Here is a 24,034-nt window from a genome sequence, read left to right as displayed (position 1 = left end):
GAAGAGGGAGGGAGAGGTATCTTCTGGAAAACTAGGTGTTGTAGTGAATATAAATCGATGGTTTATTCCTTTATTGGTCCCCGAGGTCTCACTCTGTGGATACCGCTCTTGTGTGGAGATGAGCACAGATTCGGTCATTGGTCTGCAAGCTACACTCTCCACGAGATTCTCTTCCCTGGTGGTTTACTCCATTGGCCCCGTTGCTTCTGTCCCAGGTGGATACGACCACCCCGCATGTTCCTTTCCTCTACCACCAGGCACAAACATGACTCTAAATCCTGGTAGCTTTTCATGGTTTTATATATTATTTTATATATATTAAATTCTCAATCCATAAATAATATTATATTCAATAGACAAAGATTCAAACTGCCCTCCTATAAGAGATAAAGAGACCTATAGAATCCCTTTAGAATATTCATATCTACCTATCACCAATTACTGTCACCAGGATCTAGGTCTGCTTTCTCCAGCTCCATCTTGGTTTCCCCCTCCATCTCCTCCTCTTCCGTTTTCCTACCTTTTCTTCTCCCACCTCTCCACTGTCCAATCACGTATCACCCTAACATCAATCCACAACCAGAGCCACTAAGGTGATGGATCCCATTTAAACCTCAGCAACTGGGAGGCAGAGAAAGGAGAGTCAGATGTTCAGTCACACAGTGAGTTTGAGGGCAGCCTGGGCTACACTGAGGCACTGGTTTAGAGTGGGCAGGGGTGGGGGAGGCTCTAAGCAAATAGTACGTTTAGAAGGAGACAGAGGTGGTGATATTAGACTGTCAAGGAGTCTACACAGTTCGTTCACCCCCTCTACCTATATGGAAGCAATGACTGGAAGACCAAGGAACTGAAGACAGGTAGGAGGTCGACTCCAAAGGAGGAGCAGATTTGCAGTAAGATCGAAAGCAAACCTGGGAACCCTTCTGTTTGTTGTTTGTTCCAAGCACTGTTCATAGTGAAAATACTACCCTGTAAAGCACTCACTAAGAAAAATGACAACCATACAGATCTACCCTGAACTTTTCTATAAAAACATCTTAGTTGTTTACACTTGGTAAAGATTCGTTTGTTCCATTTTAAAAAAAGGGTATCTCAAATCACTTTAAAGATCAAAGCTGGACAACAGCCACATAGACACAATCAAATTAAACAGAAAGCTCAGCATAAGGGAATCCATATCCATATAGACTATGTAGTTTGATAATAAATTCGTTTTCAACCCCTAATGTTTTCCTGGTCAAGTCTGCTTTAGGGAATAGAAATAAGATACAGTTGAGAAACACACATACAAAGTTGAACTTAGTGACAAGGTTCAGCAAGGGAAGTCACAGGTTAAGGACCAGCAGCACATACACAGAACAGAGTAGAATGTTGGACGCATGGTCAGAGAGGGCTGACCTCTCTTGGAAAGCCAGGCCATCCTGCTTGGGTAGCTGCTGAGGGCTTTACTACTCTTCAAAAGTGCCAGGGAGGGAGGTGTCAGGTCCAGCTGTGGGGCACTGGAGGGAACAACTGGCTTTCTATTTTCAAATGCTATCATGGCTTATGTTTTCTGACTTTAATCCCAAGGAAATTTTGTATCACACCATTAACCGGCCTTTTTCTTTTTTTTTTTTTAGTCAAGTTAGCTAACGAAAGCTCTCAAAAAGTATAATCATTAAACATGTGGTGTCCACATAGCCTTATTTATGCCAATAGAAAAGTCAGTTTTGGTATAATCAAGACACTACATATTTGCATACATTTAGAATGATCAGAACGCCATCAGCACATAGTACTTCATACATGTTAATTTTCTGAGTAGTAATGAACATTCAATAAGTTCGAATGAAGTACAAATGCTTTATACAAAAAATGTTAAACTAGGGCCAGAGCCACTGCATGGCTCAGCAGGTAAAGGTACTTGTCAAACCTCAGGATCCATGTGATAGAAGGAACAAACTGATTCTGATTTCTACATGTATATAAACACCATACACACAAAAGAAGGTTGCAAAGAACTAAAAAAAAAAAAAAAATTTCTATCAGTGACAAAAGCTGAAGGCAGATTTTATTAGTCACCTAATATACTCAGCAGAACAAGCCATGCATCCAGCATTCTAGTCTGTCTGTATGTGCTGCTGACCCTTAACCTCACGCTTCACACGTGCTGAGCACGTTCTGAGCAGGCACACTCCACTGACCTCCACCTGTAGCCCCTGGGCTGTTGTGATGAGACAGAGACCTCCTCAGCCCTGGGGACAGGGAACCAAGGCACTGATGTCTCTCTCCAGTTCTCAGCTTCTCACGAAGATGCATATACCCATCCAAACACATAGGCCTGACTTCCTGGAAAAGCAATTCTACTTGAGACTTTTGGGAGTAAAAGTCAAGCACTGACAGTCTGCATCTGGATGCTGTGACTACCCATCGCAGTGATGAAATCATGATGGCTGTGTGGCCTTTGACAGTTCTTGTTAGAACACTAAATTCTTAGTATTTGCTACAAATGGAGAAGGAAATGAAAGAAATACTAGCATGTAATTTAAATGATAGCAACAAAGGGTCTGGGGGTGTAGCTAAGTGGTATAGTGCTCCTCACATGCACAGGGCCCTAGGTTCAATACCCAGCATTGCAATAAACGAACAAACAAATAAATGAATTGATCAGAAGCATTGAGCATTAGAATGTTTTGTTTTTTTAAAGCTTAAGAGTAGTTTGAACGGAACCTCCTTCACCCCAGCCTGGTTTCTAAGGATGGTGACTTGTCTGTCATTAATCATGCTACGCCCTTGTTCTTTACAGTGGTTTCTGAACGGAGGGTAGTGAGCCTTATTTATTCAACGCCCATAATTCAAATCATGGGCTGACTAAAATTTGAACCATATTGGGACTCATGTAATCTGATCCACAGTAATTAAATCCGTGCATGCAGGGAACCATGCAATGTGAGAATTACCTGCAATTTAACTTCTTATTAATCCTAGCATTCAGGAGGCAGATCATTGTGAGTTCCAGGCCAACCTGGTCTATACAGTGAGTTCCAGGCCAGCCAAGACTTCACAATAAAACCTTGTCTAAAACAACGCAGCAACAGCAACAACAACAACACTCATAAAAAACAAAACAAGAAAATGACTTTGCTAGTAAACTACTTTTTGTTTTTTGAAAAGCTTGGTTTCACATGGCCCAGGATGGCCTTAAACTCACGATGTAGTGGTAGACAACCTTGAACTCCTGATTTCCCTGCTTAGCACTTGGAAGCAGAGAAAAATCAGGCTTTTGATTTCACCATTTTATTTTTTATTAATTTTTTTCTTTTTTTCACTATTTTATTTTTAATGTGGGTATTTATGGATATATGTATCCCTCTAAATATAGCTTTAGGGACAATTCCATAAGTTTTAGTATTTTGAATTTTCATTTCTCAGTAACTTTCAAGTATTTTTAATTTTTTTCTTGTGACTTCTTTGATTCTCTTGTTATATAGAAAGATGTTGGCTAACTTTCATATATTTGTAAATTCCCAAATGTCAGCTATTAGTCTGTATTTTTACTTTGTTATGGTTAGAGAACATACTTGGCATAATTTTCCCTTGCATTTATTGACACTTGTTTTGTGACCCAGCATATACCCTATCTTGGTATGTGTTTTAGAGTATTTGAAAGGAATATACATTCTGCTGCTGAGAAGACTTTTATAAATGTCAATTAGACCAAGTAGGTTCATGGCATTTTTCATGCTTTCTACACTTGTAATTTTTTGACTATCTGTTCTACCAGTTATTAAGGAGATAAGAAAACTCCAATTATAATTGTGTACTTGGCTACTTTAGTTTCTCTCTGTGTCTCTGTCTCTCTGTCTCTCTCTGTCTCTGTCTGTCTGTCTCTGTCTGTCTGTCTGTCTCTGTCTGTGTCTCTGTCTCTCTCTCTCTCTCTCTCTCTCTCTCTGTGTGTGTGTGTGGTAGCTCAGAAGACAACTTTCCAGGGTCAGTTCTCTATTTTACTGCATGGATCCCAAGGACTGACCTCAGGCTGACAGGCTTTGCAGGTAAGTGCCTTTACCTGCTCTGCCACCCTGTAAGCCCTCTCCAATCACTGAGTGAATATACATTCAGTATTATTACATTTTATTTAGTTCTCGTTTCTTTCTTTTTCCAAGAGAATGACTGTATTTCAATGCATAGTCTCTGAATAACCTGATATTAAAGCATTTCCTCTGCAGTGCAGGATGCTCACTTATAGACTCCATCACAAACCAGCTTAGAACAGTTAATAGACTTAATATGGAGAGTGAGAAACAAAGGAACACAAATGGAGAACATATGATCTAGCAGTATTAACTAGACAAAACTCATTATAGTACTGTAATATTACATTATCAGTAACTAAGAGTAACTGTAACTAATTTTTATAATATTAGTAACTGCCCAGATCTAAATCAAACATAGGGTGAACTTATTCCTATAGTACATTTTCTCAAATGTAAATTTTATGGCTATCACTATGGTATTTCCACACGAATCAATCCATAAGAAGTACAGTATAATCACTCATCTTTGATGGAGCATTATTATTTGTGCTGCTAGGAACACAGACTTTCTTATATTCCAAGGCTATATTTCTTAAACATACCATGTAATTAATTTTACTTTTAACAAATCTGAAAATTTTTTTTATTGCAGTGCTTGGAACATTTATATTTAGTGTAATTTTTTGAATGTTTAAATCTATTAACTTGTTATTTAGTTTCTCTTTCACATATAGTTTTTGTACTTTTCTTGTCATTCAAAAATCTTCAATTTTTTACAATTATTATTGGAGTTTGATTAGCTATACCTTTTACATTTTTTTAGTAGATTATAGCAATCTGGCAAATTCTGGTCTATGGGTCAAATTTGATATTATCCATTTGTCTGTGGCTGTTTTCATACTACAACAGCAGGATTGGGCAGCTGTAACAAGATCATAGAGCCTACAAAGCCTAAAATACTTACCACCTAAAATTTTCCTATGTTTGACCACTGATTTATAATTTACACTTGGAAATTAAGCTGTGGAAACAAATAGCATACTTTTATTCAAAACATAAAGTGCTTCAAACACAGACTGAAGTCTGCACATAGGAAATACCGAGGCAGCTTCCGAGTTAGCTACTCACATTATTTTCTTGGTTCTTGTTGCTTTTCAAGAGTGTGATGATACAATTGTGAATAAAGAAGGCCAGAGTAAGCACCCCCATCAACTGTGGAAACTGAGATCTTATCTCTAGGAGAAAAGACAAAAGCAAAACGTTAAAATGCTAAGTAGAACTTGAGTTGTATTAGCCACTAGAATCAGAACCTCTTTTAACATTATTATTATTATTATTACTATTATTTGCCCCAGGGAATAAGAATATTCATGTCCCTTTATATGTCCCTCAAGGTGAGCATTCTATGTGGTCAAAACACTTAGAAAGAAAAGGAAGTGCATTCTGTGCCTTTCTCTCAGTCACCCTGAGCTAAGACCCTACAATTAGGTTTAAATTCAGGGTCTGTCTATGAGCCCAAAATCTTCCTTTCTTTTAATACCTGAGCTTCTCAGAAAAGTCCCTCTAGAAATGGAATCACAGAGAGAAAAAACCGGCTACTCATGTTTCTTGGGTGACAAATCTAAAATGCATTTTTAAAAAACCAAATTGGATAAGCTAAGATGTAGTTTTGCAATGGAATGCAGTATTTAAAAATTATGCTGTCGAGATTTAATACCAGGACAAATGTCTAAGGAGTCAAGCTTGTCAAGTATGATTTTGATTTTTTAAAAAATGCACATAAACAGCTGTAGATTATATATTCAAGAAAAGAAAGAAAAAAATGTTGACAGAATTACTGTGGTTTTTCTTGGTTTATAGAATTTATTTTAAACTAACCACCTAATTTTCTATAATAAATAGTTATTTAAAAATAATATTCTATAACTGCTATTTAGAGGCAGGTAATAAATATGTAAATAATTAGTTAATGTGGAATCACGCTACAATTTACTTGGCAGTACTGGTAGGTCTAGGCACAGCCTGTGGCAACGTAGAGAACAATCTACCTCAGATTCAGCTTGGTGCAAAGAGCGGAAGTGTAGACAAAGCCTCCTCTCTACACTGATGGAGGAAAGAAAGGGAAACCACTAAGAATCAGTCTCCAGCTCTAAACACAGGGAGGTCCACACTCAGGTTGCTGGGATGAGTCACCATGCCTGGCTTATTCTGTTTTCTGTCACAGTTCCTGTCTGTCACCTTTCACCTGTCATTTATCCGTGAATGTAATTCTTCCTTTGTTAGCTGAAAAGAAAGAATGTTTTTCACTAACCTTTTTACAATACCTTTTAATGGACTGAAGTCTCTTCTAGTTGACAACAGCATTACACATACACAATTACAAAAGCACTATTTTTGAAAATGATGAGAAAATCATGTGCAGATAAACAGATTAACAGAGAAACAAACTCTTTTGCTGGAATCCAAAGTAAAACAGCTAAGTAGAGAAACAAATCGCCAGTTATGGTGGTTCATGCCTGCAGTCCTAGCATTTGGAGGCCGAGCCCGGGGCCAGTCTGGGCTATTTAGTAAATTCCAGATTTAGCCTGGGCTAGAGAGAGATCCTGTCTCGAAAGGCTGCCCCACCCCATCAACATCTTTCTCATATACATATAGAAACAAATTAACAATTCCATCCATATTAGCAGAGCAGACATAACTTTGGCTTATCAATACTTTCCTTTCTACAAGCTAAATGTACATACATGTACTTAGGCGTGTTACCATGGAAACACAACACTCAGATCTCCCTAAGTGAGACCCTAAGCAAGGAGATTGCTGATAGTCTGTTTGCAGCCTTTGCGTGTCTGCGGCATATTCCTACCTCAGTCATTCTTCCACTGACAGTTACTAGCCAACCCTGAGAGTGGCAGTGCATTAGGGTTTGGGCACATTTGTGCGACCCTTGACTATCCTAGAGGCAATATTTGCATTGAGGGTCATAGCTAGGGGCTGGCCAGGACTTTCTGATTTGCTGTCTGTCCAATCTGTTTCCCTTCTTCTTCTTCCTTCCTATGTATCTTGACCATACTTAGTCGTGCTCCTAACCCCTTTAATCTTTCAGAAGCACTGCCCCAATACAGTTCTTGTTCTTCTCGCCCTATTTTGGCACCTGCTCACAGGAGAACCTAAACTGATCCAGTTGGTATTGGAAGTAGTCTGAGGAACTGGGCAGTGAGAAGGGATCTGAGGCCTGGCTCACTCATTACTGAATCATCTGTTCATGCTTTGCGACGGGATCTCATGCAGCCCAGGCTTGCCTTAAACCCACTATGTACTTGAGAATGACTTTGAACTACACGATCCTCAGGATCTACCTCTCTGGGGTTAGAGGTGTGCGTCTCCAGCTGCAGTTCTATGAGGTGCTGAGGATCAGGTACTGCGTGAACAGTGCTATCCCAGCCCCGAAGGTTCCCACAGTGCTTCACGGGCGTGAGAGTGACTAACAGAGGGGAAGTGTCCCTGACCTCACCCTTCCTGGGGGGTATTCCAGCAGGAGAGCTTCACTCTAAATTCTGTTTCCAAGCAGAGAACTATAGGACCATTCTTCCTTCTTTCTGATGCTCTTCTGAGGACATAAAAGCCTATCTTGCAAGTGTGGGAGGAGGAGGATGAGGAGGTCATGACTGGCTTTTAGAGTTATATTTAGCTTAAAAGAGAAGGCTGTTCACTCCAGTCCGTGCCTTTTAGGACTTCTACCATTTTCTCAACAATTCTTTCACTTGAGCCATTCAGACTCTCACGATTTCCTAAATGAGTCATGCTACTTCAGGCCTTAACCGGGCATGGCACGTCCCTAAGAATTCTCCAATTTCTCTTAGAGATCTCCTTTTAGCCATTAATAGATTCCTCGGAGATCCCTTCTCTGCCTCTTGTTGTATGTACATCCAGTCCCTCTGTACTCCAGGATCCCTTGGGTGTTTCTTTTGATTATGATGGTTACTGCATCTCTCGGAGGATGGTGGGTCATGTTTCCTGTAACCCTGGCATGCAGCAGGAACACAGCTTTCAAAACTGAAGGACTCAGCCATGGACACGATCAGCATTCCACTTAAAACAATTTTAGAGTTGAGATATACTCATTTAGTCTGGTCTCAAGGCAATCAACTTGTCTGTGATGCCTTGTAAACTTGGCACTTTTCAAGTTGAGGCTTTTGCAATTGATTGACTTTTTTTTTGTTAAAACTTGAGTTTCATTGTTATGAAAAATATAATTCATATGTTTTGTTCATGTAAAGTGTAAACTTAAATGGTTTTTAGTACATTCAGAGTTGTGTGATCACAAGCACACTACTCTGCTCCCTTTTTAGTGCTGAATAATATTCTACAATATGGATACATTACACTTTATATACTGACCAGGGACAGACATTGGGTTGCTTTCATTTTTTTTGATTATGAATAACAGTTATGAAACACACTTACACAAACACATGGAAATATGCCAAATATGAATTTTCAAAGAATATAACATCCATGCTATGATTATTACCTCATCATTGAAGAAGACACATTTACAACGAATTTATAGAGGCCTAAATCGCTAGTCATTTTGAAACCACTTCATCTTTTCTTTTGAAAATGTGTGTCAAAAGAGGATGCAAGCTAGAGCAGGGATGGAGCTATGGTGCTTGTCTGGGATATGCAAGGCCCTCAGACTGATTTCAGATACTAGGAGGTGGAGGGAGTAGGGTGAAGACAATTTCAAGCAGATCCACGTGTCTATTGACAAGAGTAAGTGCTACTTGCTGGGCCTAAGGACACATGCTGTAACCCAGCACTCAGGAGGCTGAGGTAAGATGGTGGCTTCCCTGCTACCAGGGTTGCATGGAGAAACCTTGCATAGAGAACCAAAGCAACAGAGGTGCCATTTTTATTAGCTATCAGTGGAATATAAATAAGACACACAGTGCAACAAACAGAAATACATTAGAAAAGCCAGGGGAGAAGAAGAGCAAGTGCTGGTGAGGACCCAGAGCAACAGTCCATAGACTGGGCACAACCACTGCGCAGAGCTGTCTGAGAACATCTCTTAACAGGACACAGCATATTCTTTGACCTAGGTTTCTACCTATGAGAAAGCAGCCACATGTTCCTCCAGATGTTTGAGAGTGGAAGGTACTGCAAAATGAAACTACAGAAGAAACTTAAAGACTGCTCAGATCTTCAGTAATGGTAAACACCAGACTGGCAGATACACAAAGCAGTGGTAACAGCAATGACCTACATACAACACATGCACGGGGTAATGCTAACTGAAAGAGCCAGCCCCCAAACAGTATATACTGTGTGTTCCATCCATGTGATGTTAGAAAAGCAAGCCCATCAATCTTTTAGGGAAAGGGTGTTCCTCTTTCAGGGAGACAGTGGCAGATGAGAAGAGAAGATCCAGTCACTGGAGTTTTGACCTGGGTACTGGCCAGATTATAGCTACAGTCTGTGGAAATCAAACTCACACATTTTTGCATATGAATATTCTACCTCAATATTAAAGCTCCAAAGCAAACAAACATCAAAGGATAGGGTATATACATAAAAGTAGATAGACATTTTCTTTTATTTAGAGATACTACTGGTATCAATGTATGGTATCAATGTATGGTTAAAATGCAGTCTGCTCTCAACAAAACTTTTCAAAATACACGAGCAGGAAAACATTGGTTTTCTTGTTATATCAGAACTAACTGAATAATGCTATGAAAATAGCCAAGTGGGGGTTCGGGTGGGGGAGGCTCAGTCAGTACTTACCATGTAGTCAGGAAGACTTCAGTTCAGAGCCCCAGTTACATGCTTACAACAACAACCAACCAAACAACAACAACAAAAAACATACCAGCACCAGAGAAGCGGAGACAGGAGGATGGATCCTCAGGGTTACTAGTCAGGGTAGTCAAATGGAATCCACAAACTCTGGTTCATTTGAGACTTTGCCTCAAAAAAGGGTTAGAGGTTGACTGAGGAAAACACTTGATATGCAAACCTCTGGCCTTTGTGTGGTGTGCATTTAGACACACACATACACACATAGAGGGGAGGGGGACAGAGAAGGGGAGAGAGAGAAAACTAGTGTTTAAATCTCCCCGAAGTCAGCTTGTGAGGGCTGAGGTTTTGTTGGTTTTGTTTTGTTTTGAGATAGGTCTTACTATGTAGCCCAGATTGCTATCGGATTTGTGATAGTCCCTCTGGCTCAGTCGTCTGGGTGCCAGCAGTACAGGCATGAGCCACATTCCAGCTCAGAAATGTCATCTTAATTGCAGTTTTAAGCATACTAACTGTTAAACGTTAGCCTAGCATGGTGGCGTATACCTGTGGTCTTAGCACCATGGAGGAATGAAGGAAAAACAGGATTTGAAGGCTATCCTCAGGTACACGGTACATTAGGCCAGCCTAGGCTACATATAAACCCTGTCTGCCCCCTTTCCCCTCACAGTGAGGGGGAAACACAACCAAACAAAAGTTGTTAAAGGTTAGATAACAATGGGGTACGGTTTAGTCACTAAGCCTGAGCCAAGCATGAAGAAGGAACTGGATTCCACCCCCAGCAGCATACAGACCACATATAGTGGTTGGTGCTAATCAACATGGGATCAGAAGGGCTAAATAATATTCTTATTTGGATTTGAAAAGTCAAGTATTTATTTTTATGATTATGATGGAATTCATAGTAAGCTGTGCATTGAGATGTTTTTCTAGAGAAAATAAAACTTTTCTTCTCTTTTAGTCCTTTGACTCTCTAGTTAATGCTAGTTCCTTCTCAAACTTAATTCAAGCATTATAAACTCCCCTCTCGATCTATAGAAAACATCAAACATGGTTTGTCCCCCTGGGCATCTGTCTAGTCTTGCAGTTTGCTCTGTCTTCCCGCACAGCCTGTCCTTACTTCTCTTTTCATTATGTTTCTAGCATTTTAATGTGACTTAGGAGGAAGTAAAATAAAACAGAGTTAGTTAATAATTCTTCCCTTAGAGCTTTGTTTTATTTTGTGCGTGTGTATGAGTGTGGCAGTTAGAAGACAACTCGAGGGAGCTGGTTCTCTCCTCGGAGTGTGTGTATCTTGGGGACTGACCTCAGGGCACCAGGCTTAGCAGCAGGTGACTTTACAGTTGAGTCAACTCACTGACATTCAATACTTATTTCTTATTACACTCAGTGTGTGCCAGGAAATACCATAGGATTTGGGAGGACTACAACAGTAATACAGTAGTTTAAAAGACAAAAGTACCACTCCTTTTCTCAGAGTGTAATATTCCAGTCAAAGGACACAAATAATTTAAGTAGAAAATGAGTTTTTTGTGTCACAATCCAAGAACCCAAAACATTTAGAGACATTTCTGGATAAATTCCTTTTACTGCAACTTTTGCTACTTGATAACACTCAGGAACAAAAATGGATTAGAGTAGGTTGGGAACCCCAAGATCCTGACTCATTAAAATCAGGCATAGTAACAGATACCACAGGTACCTGCATACAAGATTTAGTACTGATAAGGGCTTTATAGACAATAAAGGAGTCTAGGATGGATGGGTAGTTGGAGATCTGAGAAGACAGGGCATTCAGACACTGGGGACAGGGACTGCCAACACTCTGACATAAGGAATGTGCTCAGCATTGTCACACAGCTAGAAGTGTGATGTGGTGCGGGTCAGCGGGAAAGCGGTAGGCAAGTAAATGAGAATAGTCAGTCCAGACTGGATACATGATGGACCCGGTGTCATTCTCAACGACACCTAAGTCATTAAAGATTCCTGTGGGTTCTGGTTTGTGTCTTGTTCCTGTACTGAGACGATTAATGACATTACTATGTCATTCAGGCTGGTCTTAAACTCCAGATCCTTTAAGGTATGCACGGCCAAACTGGCTTGGGTTGTTTTACAAGTGTTACTCTAACTGCTGGGTGTAGAATCGTTTATGGTGGAGAAGACAGTTAGGAGGACACGACTCCAATCCAGACAAGAGATTAATAGCTTGACACAGCTCTTTTTGTCAAGATGCTAAGAAGTCAGATTATCAGCTATTTTGAAAAAAGAAATCAAACATAATTTGCAGATGGACTGAGTGTGGATGGAGAATAGCCAAAGACTATAGAGTGTTTAACAAACAGAAAATATGCAGCTTTTGTTTTAAGGTGGAGGAGTCTGAGAGAAGAGCAAGTCAAGCAGGTTGCTTGACAGGATGGAAACTTAAATAAGTATTTGGCCTTCATCAACTTGAGCTTGACATATCCATAGACATCGGTGTAGACAGAGAAGGTGTGAGTTGGGCCTATTAGAATGGACTTCATGGAGGATCTGGGCAGGATATAAAATTGGGTCTGGCTAATAAGTGCTTAAGTTTTTCCCCAGCTACTACCCGAGAGCAAGGCTGATGGTAGACTTTCTAAAAAGTCGAGGTTTCGAAATAAGAAAACAGGGCAAGCGAGATGCACTTGCTATTAAAACTGACAACCTGAGTTCCAGTGTACTGGCTACTTCTATGTCAACTTGACACACAACTAGAGTCATCAGAGAGGAAGGAGCCTCAGTGGAGAAAATACCTCCATAAGATCCAGCTGTAAGGCATTTTCTTAATTAGTGACTGATGGGAGAGGGCTCAGGCCTTTGTGGGTGCCGTCAACCCTGGGCTGGTAGTTCTGGGTTCTATAAAAGAGCAGGCTACACAAGCCATGGAGAGCAAGCCAGTAAGCAGCACCCCTCCATGGCGTCTGCATCAGCTCCAGCCTCCAGGCTCCTGCTCTGCTTGAGTTCCTGTCCTGACCTCCTTTGATGATGAACAGTGATGCAAAAGTAAAAGCAGAATAAACTCCTCTCCAACTTGCTTTCTGGTCATGGTGTTTTGTTGCAGCAATAGAAACCCTGACTAGAACACTCAGTAACCCACAGGTTGAAGGAGAAAACCAGTTTCAAAAATTGTCCTGTGATATCCACACATATGCTGAGCTATGTGCATAAATAAATGAATGTAATGAATAATTGTAAAAGAAATAAGAATATATAAATTTCAATCAGAATTGCACAATACGGAGACTTCTCATGAGGATAGTAGAGGCTTACCCTTTCCATCGCTCTGGTATTTAGTTAGGCTCTCAGAAAACACTGACAACTTATTTCATTTTTCAGACAGTCCCTAATCACAATGTAGTAATTTTAGGATCCTAACTATGAAAATTGGCCGTGTTTAATCTTTGTTGTTTCTCCTTTGTACTACGTAAAGCTGGGCAATAGGAAATGAATGGCTTACCATCTGCTTAGAAACTTCTTTTCTGTTTCCCAGATGACTAGTTTTTCTTTCCCTGGTTATACATTTTAAGAAACATTTATTTTATGTTTAGGTTTAATTGTGTTGTGTAAGTATCTGCATATGAGTAGAGGAACAGTTGGAAGGTATTTTTGAGAAGTCATTTTCATTTCATAGTCTTTTTTCTCATTGAGTAATAATTCATTCATTGTTTTAGTGGTGCTTTTTAAAATGTCCTACATCTTTTCTATTTGGGTGAAACTAAGTTGTCACATTATAATCTGGAGGAGAAATGGAACAGGTACAAAATCCATTTAATAATGGTAATCTTAACCTGGAAAGCAATAAAATTACACACAGAAAAACCCACAAGGAGAGTTTTCTCCCTTCCCTTTCTTCTCCTCCCCTCCCCTTCCCTCCTTCCTTCTTTTTTCCTGTAGACAGGGTCTTACTATGTGTACTATGCAGCCCTGGCTGGCCTGAAGATCACAACAAGGCCAGCTGGCCTCAAACTCATAGCAATCTTACTGGCCTCTGCCTCCCGAGTGCTGGGATCAAAGGCGTATCATTGTGCCCAGCTAAGAACAATGATTTTTATGAGTAATAGTATCAACATGCACCATGATGTTCTAAGTCTCTGATATTCGAAGCATGTGTTTCTTAGAAAGGTCTAGAGAATAAGTTGTTTTTCAAGTGCAATTAAATTAAATAGACTTCAATATCAAGTTAAAAATAAAGTCCTGGTTATCCCTAGCTGCCTGAAATACCACGTGTTGTTCAGTATTGCTTATTTATTTCATTTTGTTTTCCTGAGGCACATCTTACTCCATAGCCCAGGCTGGCCTAGAACTCAAGGCAATCCAATGTCTCTGCCTCCCAAGCTCTGAAATGGCAGGTGAACAGTACCACATTAACCTTGTGTTGCCTGTTTTAAGCTAACAGCCCACAGCAGTTAACTTGCAGAACACATTCTCATTATGTAGTGGTTTCTTATTTTGACAAACTCACCTGGTACAAAAAATTCTGTTGGCACAAACCAGTGAAATTCGAGATGAAATCCTAAGCGAATAGCCTTCAGAGTAACAACAAAAATCAAGTAGAGGACAGATACTGTACCTGTAAAGGACAAAGGAACAAACCCAGAAACCTTTTATCATCTTTGCGTATTTTACAGATTACTTTAAATCCGGACAGATTACTTTAAATCTGGACTGGAGAAACTATCTTTATTGATTAATGCTATTTAAAAAAAAAACCAGCTAGATTCTAAAGACTAATGACTAGCCTGGTGGGTTATCAGAGACTGGAACAATCGGGTAAATAGACCTAGGAAAACCAAGACTAGGGAGCTCACGAGCCGCTCACTGAGTGGGAACTGCTCAGTAGTTTAGGAGTCCAGTGGAAGCAACAAGCAAAATCCTCTACAAAATTGACAGTTATACAAGAAAAAAGTGAAAACAACAACTCTTGGGTTTGGTGTTGAGAGATAACCAGCACACTGGGAAAGTTTGTCCAGTTAATTTGACAAGAAAGTAAAAAAGAGAAAGAATGGTGAGCACGAGAAGGTGAATGAGCTATAGCTACACGTGCCATCCAGAGCTTTCGCAGTGTAGCAACTAGAGGATTGGTATCTTTTAATTAAAAATGTTTTTGTAGTATTGGAGATCAAACTCAGGGCCTTGTTAGTACCCTTGTTAGGTGTGTGCTCACCGCTGCAACTCCAGATTATTCCTCCTGAGAAGGTAAACGCAGTCATCACAGAGGACAATCAGAGCTGTTTCTCAATGCCCTTGGATGCTGCTGCTCTGAGGAAGTGACAGTTATAGGAGGAAGGTGCCCTGAAGTCTGCTTAAGGATGATGGTGTCTCACTGTGCAAACCCTCTGTAAGTTCATGTGCTTGTGAGAGACTTGTTCCACAGGAAAGTCAGAAGCCAGTCAAGGAACCACATCAAACTCTATAAACTGAACTTCAGGTTTAGAGATGAGCTGATTCAGAAAGATGAAGATGGGAGGCTGAACTTACGGAACAACTTGTTCTTGGGCTCACACTGGCTTCCATGAGCCCTGAGGGAGATAGTCGGAGGCCTATCTTGGCCCTTGCCTTTCATCCCCCAAGAGCCCAGCTGCATTCTGGTTCTGTACAACCCGGTTCCTTGATGATGGGTATTCGGATGATAGTACACAGCTGCCTCTGGGGCAGCTTTAGAGGGGGTAAAATCCTGTAGACTATTTGGATCTAACAAGTCTTTATCATTTGTATCTCCGTTTCTTTAGTTAATGGGATCTGAGCTTTCATCAGAGCTCTGTCTGTCAACTTAAATAGGTTCAAAATATTCCTTTGGAGATTTCTGTAAACCAGGAGACATACTGAGGTCTCTTCCTTTAAGGTGGCAACTGCACTACGAAATCAAAACTGAGGAAGAGCAAAGAGCAAAATAAACCCGAGAGGCCGAGCTAGGACTGTAGCCGTGCTCAGCAGGCACAAGGCCCTGTTGTCTTTTTGTTTGCTTTTAAAGCACTGGGTTTGATCCCAAAGACCATATGAATGAATGAATGAACGAATTAACAAATGAGGGAAAAAAACTTATCTGCAGAATGATCTTCCATGTTTAGAGTTAGATGGCAATTCTTTGAAATACCTGTCTGCCCACTCCCCTTGGTTCTCTCTGTAGCCAAGGGTGACCTTCAGCTTCTGCTCCTCTGGCTCTATCTCTTAAGCACTAAGGATTAGTGACATGAGTTAACATGCCCCTGTAATACTTTAAATGGGAGCTATTTTCATATCTCCTGAGACTTCAGTTTATTCCCTTTAGCTGCATTCTCACAGGAAATAGGAGCCGTTCAGTTAGATGGGAAACCTAGTAATTCATATCAAGAAAACCAAACCAAAAAAACAAAACATAACAACAAGGCAAAAGGAACCTGAAATGGTTGTGTCCTTTTCTCTGTGCCAAACTTTACAGAAATACAAAAAGCGACAGAATCAACAAGAATGAACAAGTTAAGCAGCTATGAACAGCTGGGAAGTCCCCACTCACACTGCTGAAGTCCCACAAAGCTGCACCTTACCCAGGATGTTAAATTTGGAGAAGAACGAAGGAGACTTGAAGTTGAGCAGTGGCAAGAGAAGCCCTATCAGGTAGAAGGGCACTGTCTTGGACTTGTCCCACCACTTCCCAAACAGCTGCACTTCTGTGCCATTGTTGTAGAAAATCACGGAGCTGTTGTCAGGATGGCCACCACTCCCAGCACTTGGACAAATCACTGTGAAAGTAAGTGCGTGCCATGTTAGAGGTGAGGGCACACAGCTGGAAGATCACTGTGCCCAGGGACTGGCACCTGCTCGGCTGTCCGCTTGAATACAGCCTCCCTTGTCAGAAAGAGTTGTATGTACCCTTTAAGAATCTTTTTGTTTGTTTTGAATAGATTTTTGAGTTTTACTGAAACTTTACATTAACAAGAAACTGGAAATACAATCACATCAAAGAACAAATTGTCACAGCCTTAACGTTTAAGTCAAACAAATTTTGTAGAGCAGATTTCAAGAGGTGTGTTTTTAACAACTTAAAAATACAGTTAACCTGCTTCTAGGAATTCAAAGCATACAATCATAGGTTATTTTCAATACAATACATGGGAACTGTTTGCTTTAATTTCTTATAGCTACTGAGGCAAAGATAACTATTCCAAGTCCCCCTCAAAACAACCCCTCCAAACAAAACAACAACAACAGCAATAACCCAGAACTGTCCAAACCAAAGGTTCTGCAAAATCTTAACAGTTTCTTCTGAAGCTAAGATGATGCTTGGAACGATAAAAAGCATTGTAACCCCAGAATAAGGGAACTCTGCAAGCCCAATAATGTCCAAGAGCATTTAGAAAAGAAAAAGAAAAAGAAGCAGCCTTGAATGTATACACAGTGGTGACTTCTTCAGCTGAGTACGAACGGCAGCAGACTGCTTCTTAAAGCTGAAGCAGTGACACCAATTTTGTTTGAAGAATGTAGATCTGGACCCAATCAATCTTGTCAGAATCATTTTCAAGCCCTCACTGTTGCCCATAAGTATCCTGATAAAATTCTGGTTGTCATTACTGTAACCAGAGTTACCAGAACAGCTCCCTCCTTGCTGAAGCAGCTGCTGAGGATGGGGTGGGAACCCCAGTTCTGTTGGTTGTTGGTTGATGACTTTGGAACCAGGCTGGTTGTACCCATCTGCCTCTCTTGCCTCCTACAACGCTCCCTTGAGCTCCACAAAAACCTCTCAGTCTCTCTGCTGTTTTGCAGGACCCCCTCTGCCACCCCTTGATCCTCTTGGTGGTCTCAAAGATGCTCCCCTCTGTGAATAGCCAGCTTCACCTCTTTAGAGGTGGTGCTCCCTGCCCACTTGGTGGTGGAGCACCACCTCCTTCCTCCTCTTCTTACTGCATAGCCATCATCACAGCCACATAGGGATCGTCACAGCCTCCATGACAGTCGTGATAATCATAACCATAGTGGCCATCACAGTAGTCTTCACAGCCGTAACAATCTGGAGGATAGCCACACCCACCTCTCCCTCCGTGACCTCGACCGACCTCTCACTGGAGGTGGCATTCGGGAGGAGGGTGATAATGGTAATCTTCACACGCAGTGCTTCTGGACGCCTGTGTAGCAGCTTGGCACTCCTTCCTTTTCTTGCCTGATAGCTCAGCTAAGACAATTTCAATTTCTTCCCCTTCTATTTCTTTTTCATTCATTTCATCCATAGCCTCGACAGCAGCTCCTCTATCTTCAAAATGAACGAATACATTATCTTTCAACTTCTTTATTCTCTCCAGTTTTCCAAATTTGAAAAATTATTTTCTAATATTTCTATCACCATAGTAGTCAAAATTTTCACAAATAAAACTTTACCTTTGCTATGCTTTTTGGATCCGGTTCTTCCATGGGGACAGCCCACTCAACTGGAACTACATTTCTCCACACTGACTTTTCTACTCATGAGGTGGCATCGGCTTGTGCTGCCGACTTGTGATCCTCATATTCAAGGAAGCAGAACCCTCGAATCTTCTTTTTGTCATTTGGTTGATGACAAACAATAATGCCCACCAAACCCTCTGTGACATACTGAACTCTTCCAGAAGTTCTCATTAGTATTATTCTTTGGAATGGATCCAACAAAAAGTTTGTTGTTTGCCACAGAAATGTCCGCTCTCGGGTGTTTACCAGGGCGAGTCTCATAGCTGTGACAGGGCAGCTTCGTTCCACAGAAGGTGATAAATGCATAGCTTCTGTTCTGACCAGAGAGTGGGCCCATCACAAGGTGTAGACCCCAGACTAGACCAGCCTTCTCAAAAAGGGGCACCAGCTCATCCTCATATACATCTATTGGAATTTTACCAACGAAGACCTCTGATGCAGTTCTAGGATGTGCACTTGTGTGTCCTCCACCACACTTCTTTCTGTGGTTACATCCAAAGTCTCACCAGTCCTCACAAGCAAGGCCATGGCTTTTGCTTCATCAGGCCCTTTTATGGACTCCTGCACGTTGCTGCCTTGTTTCTGTCTTTGCCTGTAGGTCTTCATAACGCCACATAAAAATGCACTTTTGTTCTGAACATGAGATAAGTCACTTTCTTTGAACTACTGTAGGGCAGACAGAGCTCCTTCTTCATTAAATTCTGAGAACATCAATTGCTCTTTTGTCAAGACTGACATAAGCTACTAACTCAGGGCAGAGCTGGCCGGGGGTGGGCTGGGGAGTGGCCTAGCCTGTGAGAATCAGTGTGAGGCACTTTGAAAATGACCTTACTTTAGTGCCATCCCCTACTTTAGGAATCTTTCACCCAAATCTAAATAGTGAAAGGCAAGAGAATCTTTAAAAAGTTTTGAGGTAGCATGCAATTATATTAAAAACAAGAGAAAGCACCTACAAAATGTTCCTTGGTCCCACGGTTGAACTGAAACTATTGAATGTATGTTATTTCAATAATATAAGAAACATCATGCAGAGTAATTGTTGCATTCTTAGCCATACAAAGGCTAAATAACAAGCCTTTAAAAATATATCAGATTTGTTATTTGCATGTGTGTAGTCTGTCCCAGCACAGGTGCAGAGGTCAGAGGACAACATGGCAGCCACAGTTCTCGCCCTCTACCATACAGGACTTGGGACTCAACTCGGGTCAGCAGGCTTGCTGCAAGGTCCTTCACCCACCGATCCACTGCACTACCCCCTTTATTCTTTTCTTAACAACAACAACAACAAAATCTATGTGTTAGGGAATTAAAAGCAGAAATTCTCTATCATTGGTGAAAAAACTGAAGAATTTGGAGAATCTGAATCTGAACAATTCAAATTAATTCTGCAGTTCACTCCATGAACAGCAGCCTAAGAGTCTAGATGGTCCATTGAGAACTGATGAGTCTGGAGAATGTATTCATCTCCCCTTTCTCTCTGCTCCCTTCCTTTCTTCTCTCTCAGCGTCCATCCATCCATCCATCCATCCATCCATCCATCCATCCATCCATCCATCCATCCATTGTTGTGCCTCAGTGCGTGTGTGGAGGTCAGAGGGTAACTTGAAGGGAACAGTTCCTTACTCAACCATGTAGGTCGTGGGGTCAAACTCAGGTTGTCAGGCCTGTTCTTTCGATGACTCAGCAGTCTTATTTTAATGCCCTTTTTGATCTTTATACTTTTATGGGGCTGAGGATTAGACCCAGGGCTTCCCACTTGCCAGGCAGGTACCCCACCAGCCATTTGTTTTTAATAGATGCATGTATTCCGAAACATAGCACTAATGATTTAACAGTGACTCATTAAGATAATAACATTTTTTCCCTCAACCATTTACGTAAAATGGGGTCGTGGATTCTATTTTTAAATCGTTTTGGGAGCAGGAATGGGGACAAGAAAACAAACTGAATTCCAAACTACTTACCAGGGTTGCTATTATTGGTGCTCAGTACAGTGTCTGTGTCATTAATGTGATGAATAAAATCTAAAAGTTAAAGAGAAGCATATAGTTAGATAATGAATGAATCATGCCAAATCCCATCACCATCTAAAGTCTTTTGTTTATAAAAGTCGTTATTTACTACATATAACATTATTGAATACCCCGACCCCAAACTATTTCAGCGTTACATGTTTCACTTTTAGTTTTCTTTGCCGACAGAAATGTCCTTTGCTTTTACATAGAATTTTCTATAAGGTTAAAAAAACAAACAAAACCTACTTGCAAGACTGAATTAATGGTAGTCAAAAAGTCTGGAAGGAAGATAATGTATACAATGTTTTCTTACATTGATCTGCTGGAGTACAGCTACATTTTATGCAGAGCTCTCGAGTATGCCAAAAGAGAAACCAACAACTATACCTGTCCAAGCCTATTCGGGAAATCACTTCAAGTTTTCATGAGATACAGTAAACACCTCCTGAGCTAAGGCTGTATAGTAATCAGTGTGCTTGTATGAACTGTGGAGTTACACATGAGGAAGTCCCAAAGGATAAAGGCACACGCAGGTCCTCAAGCCCTCAATGCCATCCTATACTGAGTGTGTGATGAGTAAGCCATGTGCCAAGTCAGATGTCATTGTCTGTTTGGTACAGGGTCATGCTTCATAGCTAAGAAACAAAACTACAGATATTATAATTTTTAATTAGGGTAGTGAGGGTATATCATGGCCCATGCTTTCTCAATGGATATGATATTATTACCAAAGAGAAAAAAATCATTCTTGAGGGGAGAAAAAAAAAAAAACCCTTACTTTTAAGAAAGATAATGTGGAGACATACCATTTTATTAAAGGTTTCTGTGATATTAAAATTTCACCAAAGCATCAATGGAATAAAATGTCTAAAAAGTGTTCTCAAGGGGCAATCATTTGTTTTAAGTGGGGGGTTAGAAGACCCTGTTATAGACTATTCTAGACTCTATTAGAGCAGAAGAATGTTGGCAACTGTTACAGTTGTGTGAGGAATATGTGCATTCCTTGTATTGTTCTGATGAGTTGTATAATAAACAGAAACTACATTTACAAAACAAAATTAAGGTATCACCGAAAAACTATTTCTAAGGTATGTAAGACTTCCAGCAAGAAAAATGTAAAAGACATTAAAGAGAAATGTAAACTACCCTATGGTTATGGACAGGAAAAGAGTTCTAGCACACTTTCTTCCCACACCTATAAACTTAACACAACTCTTATTGATCCTAAATCAATAGCCTAATGATACTAATTATGGTATATTGACTGAAAAAAATTAATGCATTCTCAATCAAGATCTGATTATATTGTTATGGAATTTGACAAGTTGGTTGACTCTAAAATGTATATAAAAGACTTACAAACCTTCATGGAAAAAAAAAAACCCAAGTGGAGGACACCTATTCCCATGTTCTCCTCTGACTTCCCACATGTGCCCCGGCATGTGTGTACCCACACACATATGGATACATACCCACACACAATACAAATAAATGCCAAAAAAGGGAGCTTAAAATGAATATCTTCCATCCAAGTTAAAACCATTATAAAAAGTGCTTGGCTTGGGTTTTTAATACCCTCTTTAGATTCTAGAGCAAAGATGATTAGGTAACAGTTCTGTGGTACACAAATATTATTAAAGATCCATTATTCTCCTATTTTCTACTTTTAGCTCCTAATGTTTCAGTAAGTAAAACTGTTCACTGTTCAAATATCAAATTCTTCAACAACAAATATCAGTGAATTTCATAAATGTTTCTGTTACAGCACTACAATTTTGTAGAAACATTTATACTAATTAGAGCTTTTGGAGAAACATCCCTTATAAAGGTTAGTGTAGCTGGGAAGCTCACACCCCCTGGTATGGAAGCTACTGCTGCTGTTTTGCTCAAGGGCCATGATGTGTCTGTCAACGCTGCCGTCAGAGGTCAGCAGTGAGTGATGGAGAATAAGTGTAAGTGGGACCTACTGTGACCCTCCATGATCATGGAGTTGCCTGGAAGAGGACCCTCCAAACAAAACCAAACACACACACTCACAAAAAAAAAAAAAAAAAACCCACATCCCTTAGGAGGGCAGATGGCAAGTTAACTTCTGGGCATGATGTGGTTTTGCACTCTGAACACACAGCAATTGTGACCATCTTCATAAGGCTGGGCTTGTCAATACAGAGTTGCCAGTGGCAGACTCAGCTGATGTGGGAGCTCGTCAGTAGCCAAGCCCTTGCCCATGTTCTTGTAAGCAATGTAAGCAACACTAATGAAACTCACTGGGTGACAAAAAAAGATGTCCAAGTAGGAGGAGTGTAGCTGGGAGGAGGAAGGAAACTACAGGGAGCACTAGAGAACAGGAGGACATAACAGGAAGTGAGTATGGCTAAACAGATAGTACATATGATTGAAATGCATTATGAAAATGTCAGAATGAAACCTGTTATTTATGTAAAAAATTCATGTTTATACGCATGACATTTGAGGTCAGAGGAAAAGAAAAGCCGAACCAAGCACATTATCCAGGATTTATGATACTTTACATATAAAAATGTGAGGCTGGAACTAAAACATTACAGTGATATTTGAGATAACTGTTAAAGACTAGATCAGTACTTACTAAAAATAAACTTTCCAGTATTAAAAAGAAAATTAGACATAAGCACCCAATAAACTATCATTGCTCCAATGAGAGACACCAAGGAGAAAAGGAGACTTGACCATTGCCCAAAGGAGCCAAAATAATGTTTGCAGACATCTGGGTATTCCCAGGTAGCTGTGTCCGATGTACCTAGATAAAAACGAAAGAGAAAGAATAAGACTGGTACTGTTACAGACTCCACATTTATAGTTTGTTTTCCTACAATTAATTCAAAGTATTAGCAAAATATTGTGGCTACTTTACCAACAAATACAAGAATGCATTATGCAAAAGCCCTAGCAATTAAAATATTATAAAAAAGAAATGTGATCAGTGAAATAGAGTAATCTGAGAAACAAATGGGATCCAAGAGCAGGAAGACTAACCAGAAGAGAACAGACTGCACACTCGCCTTTTAGTCTTCATGAGATGGTGTCTTGTTACACAGCCTGTGCTAACCCCGAACTCACAACAATCCTCAGCCTCCCAGACTTCTGGAGTTGTAGACTTAAGTCACCCATCAGTTCATTTAAAACTTAACAGTTAAACACATTTAAGAACATGAGAAGAAGCTGTTCTGAGTCATATTTTATGCTACAAGCCAATTTAAATTTTAGATAATTAGGTTAAGAATTTAAAAGTAAAGCTAGGCATGGAAATATACACCTGTAATTCTAGATAGACTTCAGGATGCTGAGGCAGGAATATGCGAACTCATGGCCAGCCTGGGCTACACAATGAATTTCTGAACAGCCTGAAGAATATAAACATAGCAAGACATAATAGCAAAAGATTAACACATTACAGTTATGCCAATGAAATCTAGTCTGTCTACAGACTGAGGAAACAGCAATAGGCAAGCAGAAAGTCTCACAGAAGCCATTCAGAGTGAGGAAGGAAGTCCCAAGAACTTGTAGATGGGAAACTAACAGTGACATCATAGAGAGTAAGTACAACTATAAAGGCCCCGAGGGACTCTAGGTAACTGGGAAAGCAATACAAACAATCAATGCAGTTAAAGAAAACCATGCCACTTTTCAAGATTAAGAAAGCAAAGCAAAACAACAGAAGGAAACTGGGAACACAAAATAACAATATGCTTCAAAGCAGCCTATCATTAATGCACAGCTGGAACTGCTGGA

The 24,034-nt window shown here is 40.3% G+C and overlaps 1 protein-coding gene and 1 pseudogene across 2 annotated transcripts in view; both read right to left on the bottom strand.

Moving 5' to 3' along the window:
• Window positions 1-24,034, bottom strand: part of SLC38A9 (solute carrier family 38 member 9) — a 69,463-nt gene that overhangs the window by 8,805 nt on the left and 36,624 nt on the right. Inside the window, exons 7-11 of the mRNA XM_080933564.1 lie at window positions 22,872-23,042; window positions 20,213-20,272; window positions 16,358-16,552; window positions 14,296-14,403; window positions 5,142-5,248 (exon numbers count right to left, since the gene is read on the bottom strand). Of these exons, the coding sequence (XP_080789690.1) occupies window positions 5,142-5,248; window positions 14,296-14,403; window positions 16,358-16,552; window positions 20,213-20,272; window positions 22,872-23,042 (641 nt within the window). The remainder of the gene's footprint in view (window positions 1-5,141; window positions 5,249-14,295; window positions 14,404-16,357; window positions 16,553-20,212; window positions 20,273-22,871; window positions 23,043-24,034) is intronic.
• On the bottom strand, window positions 17,336-18,990 carry LOC308433485 (heterogeneous nuclear ribonucleoprotein R-like; annotated as a pseudogene). Its single transcript has one exon. The product of its transcript is annotated as a heterogeneous nuclear ribonucleoprotein R-like (transcript).

This window comes from Micromys minutus, assembly GCF_963924665.1.
Source record: "Micromys minutus genome assembly, chromosome: 20".
NCBI lineage: Eukaryota > Metazoa > Chordata > Mammalia > Rodentia > Muridae > Micromys > Micromys minutus.
Note: the sequence above shows the minus strand (reverse complement) of the source record. Positions and strands in the feature narration are given on the sequence as shown.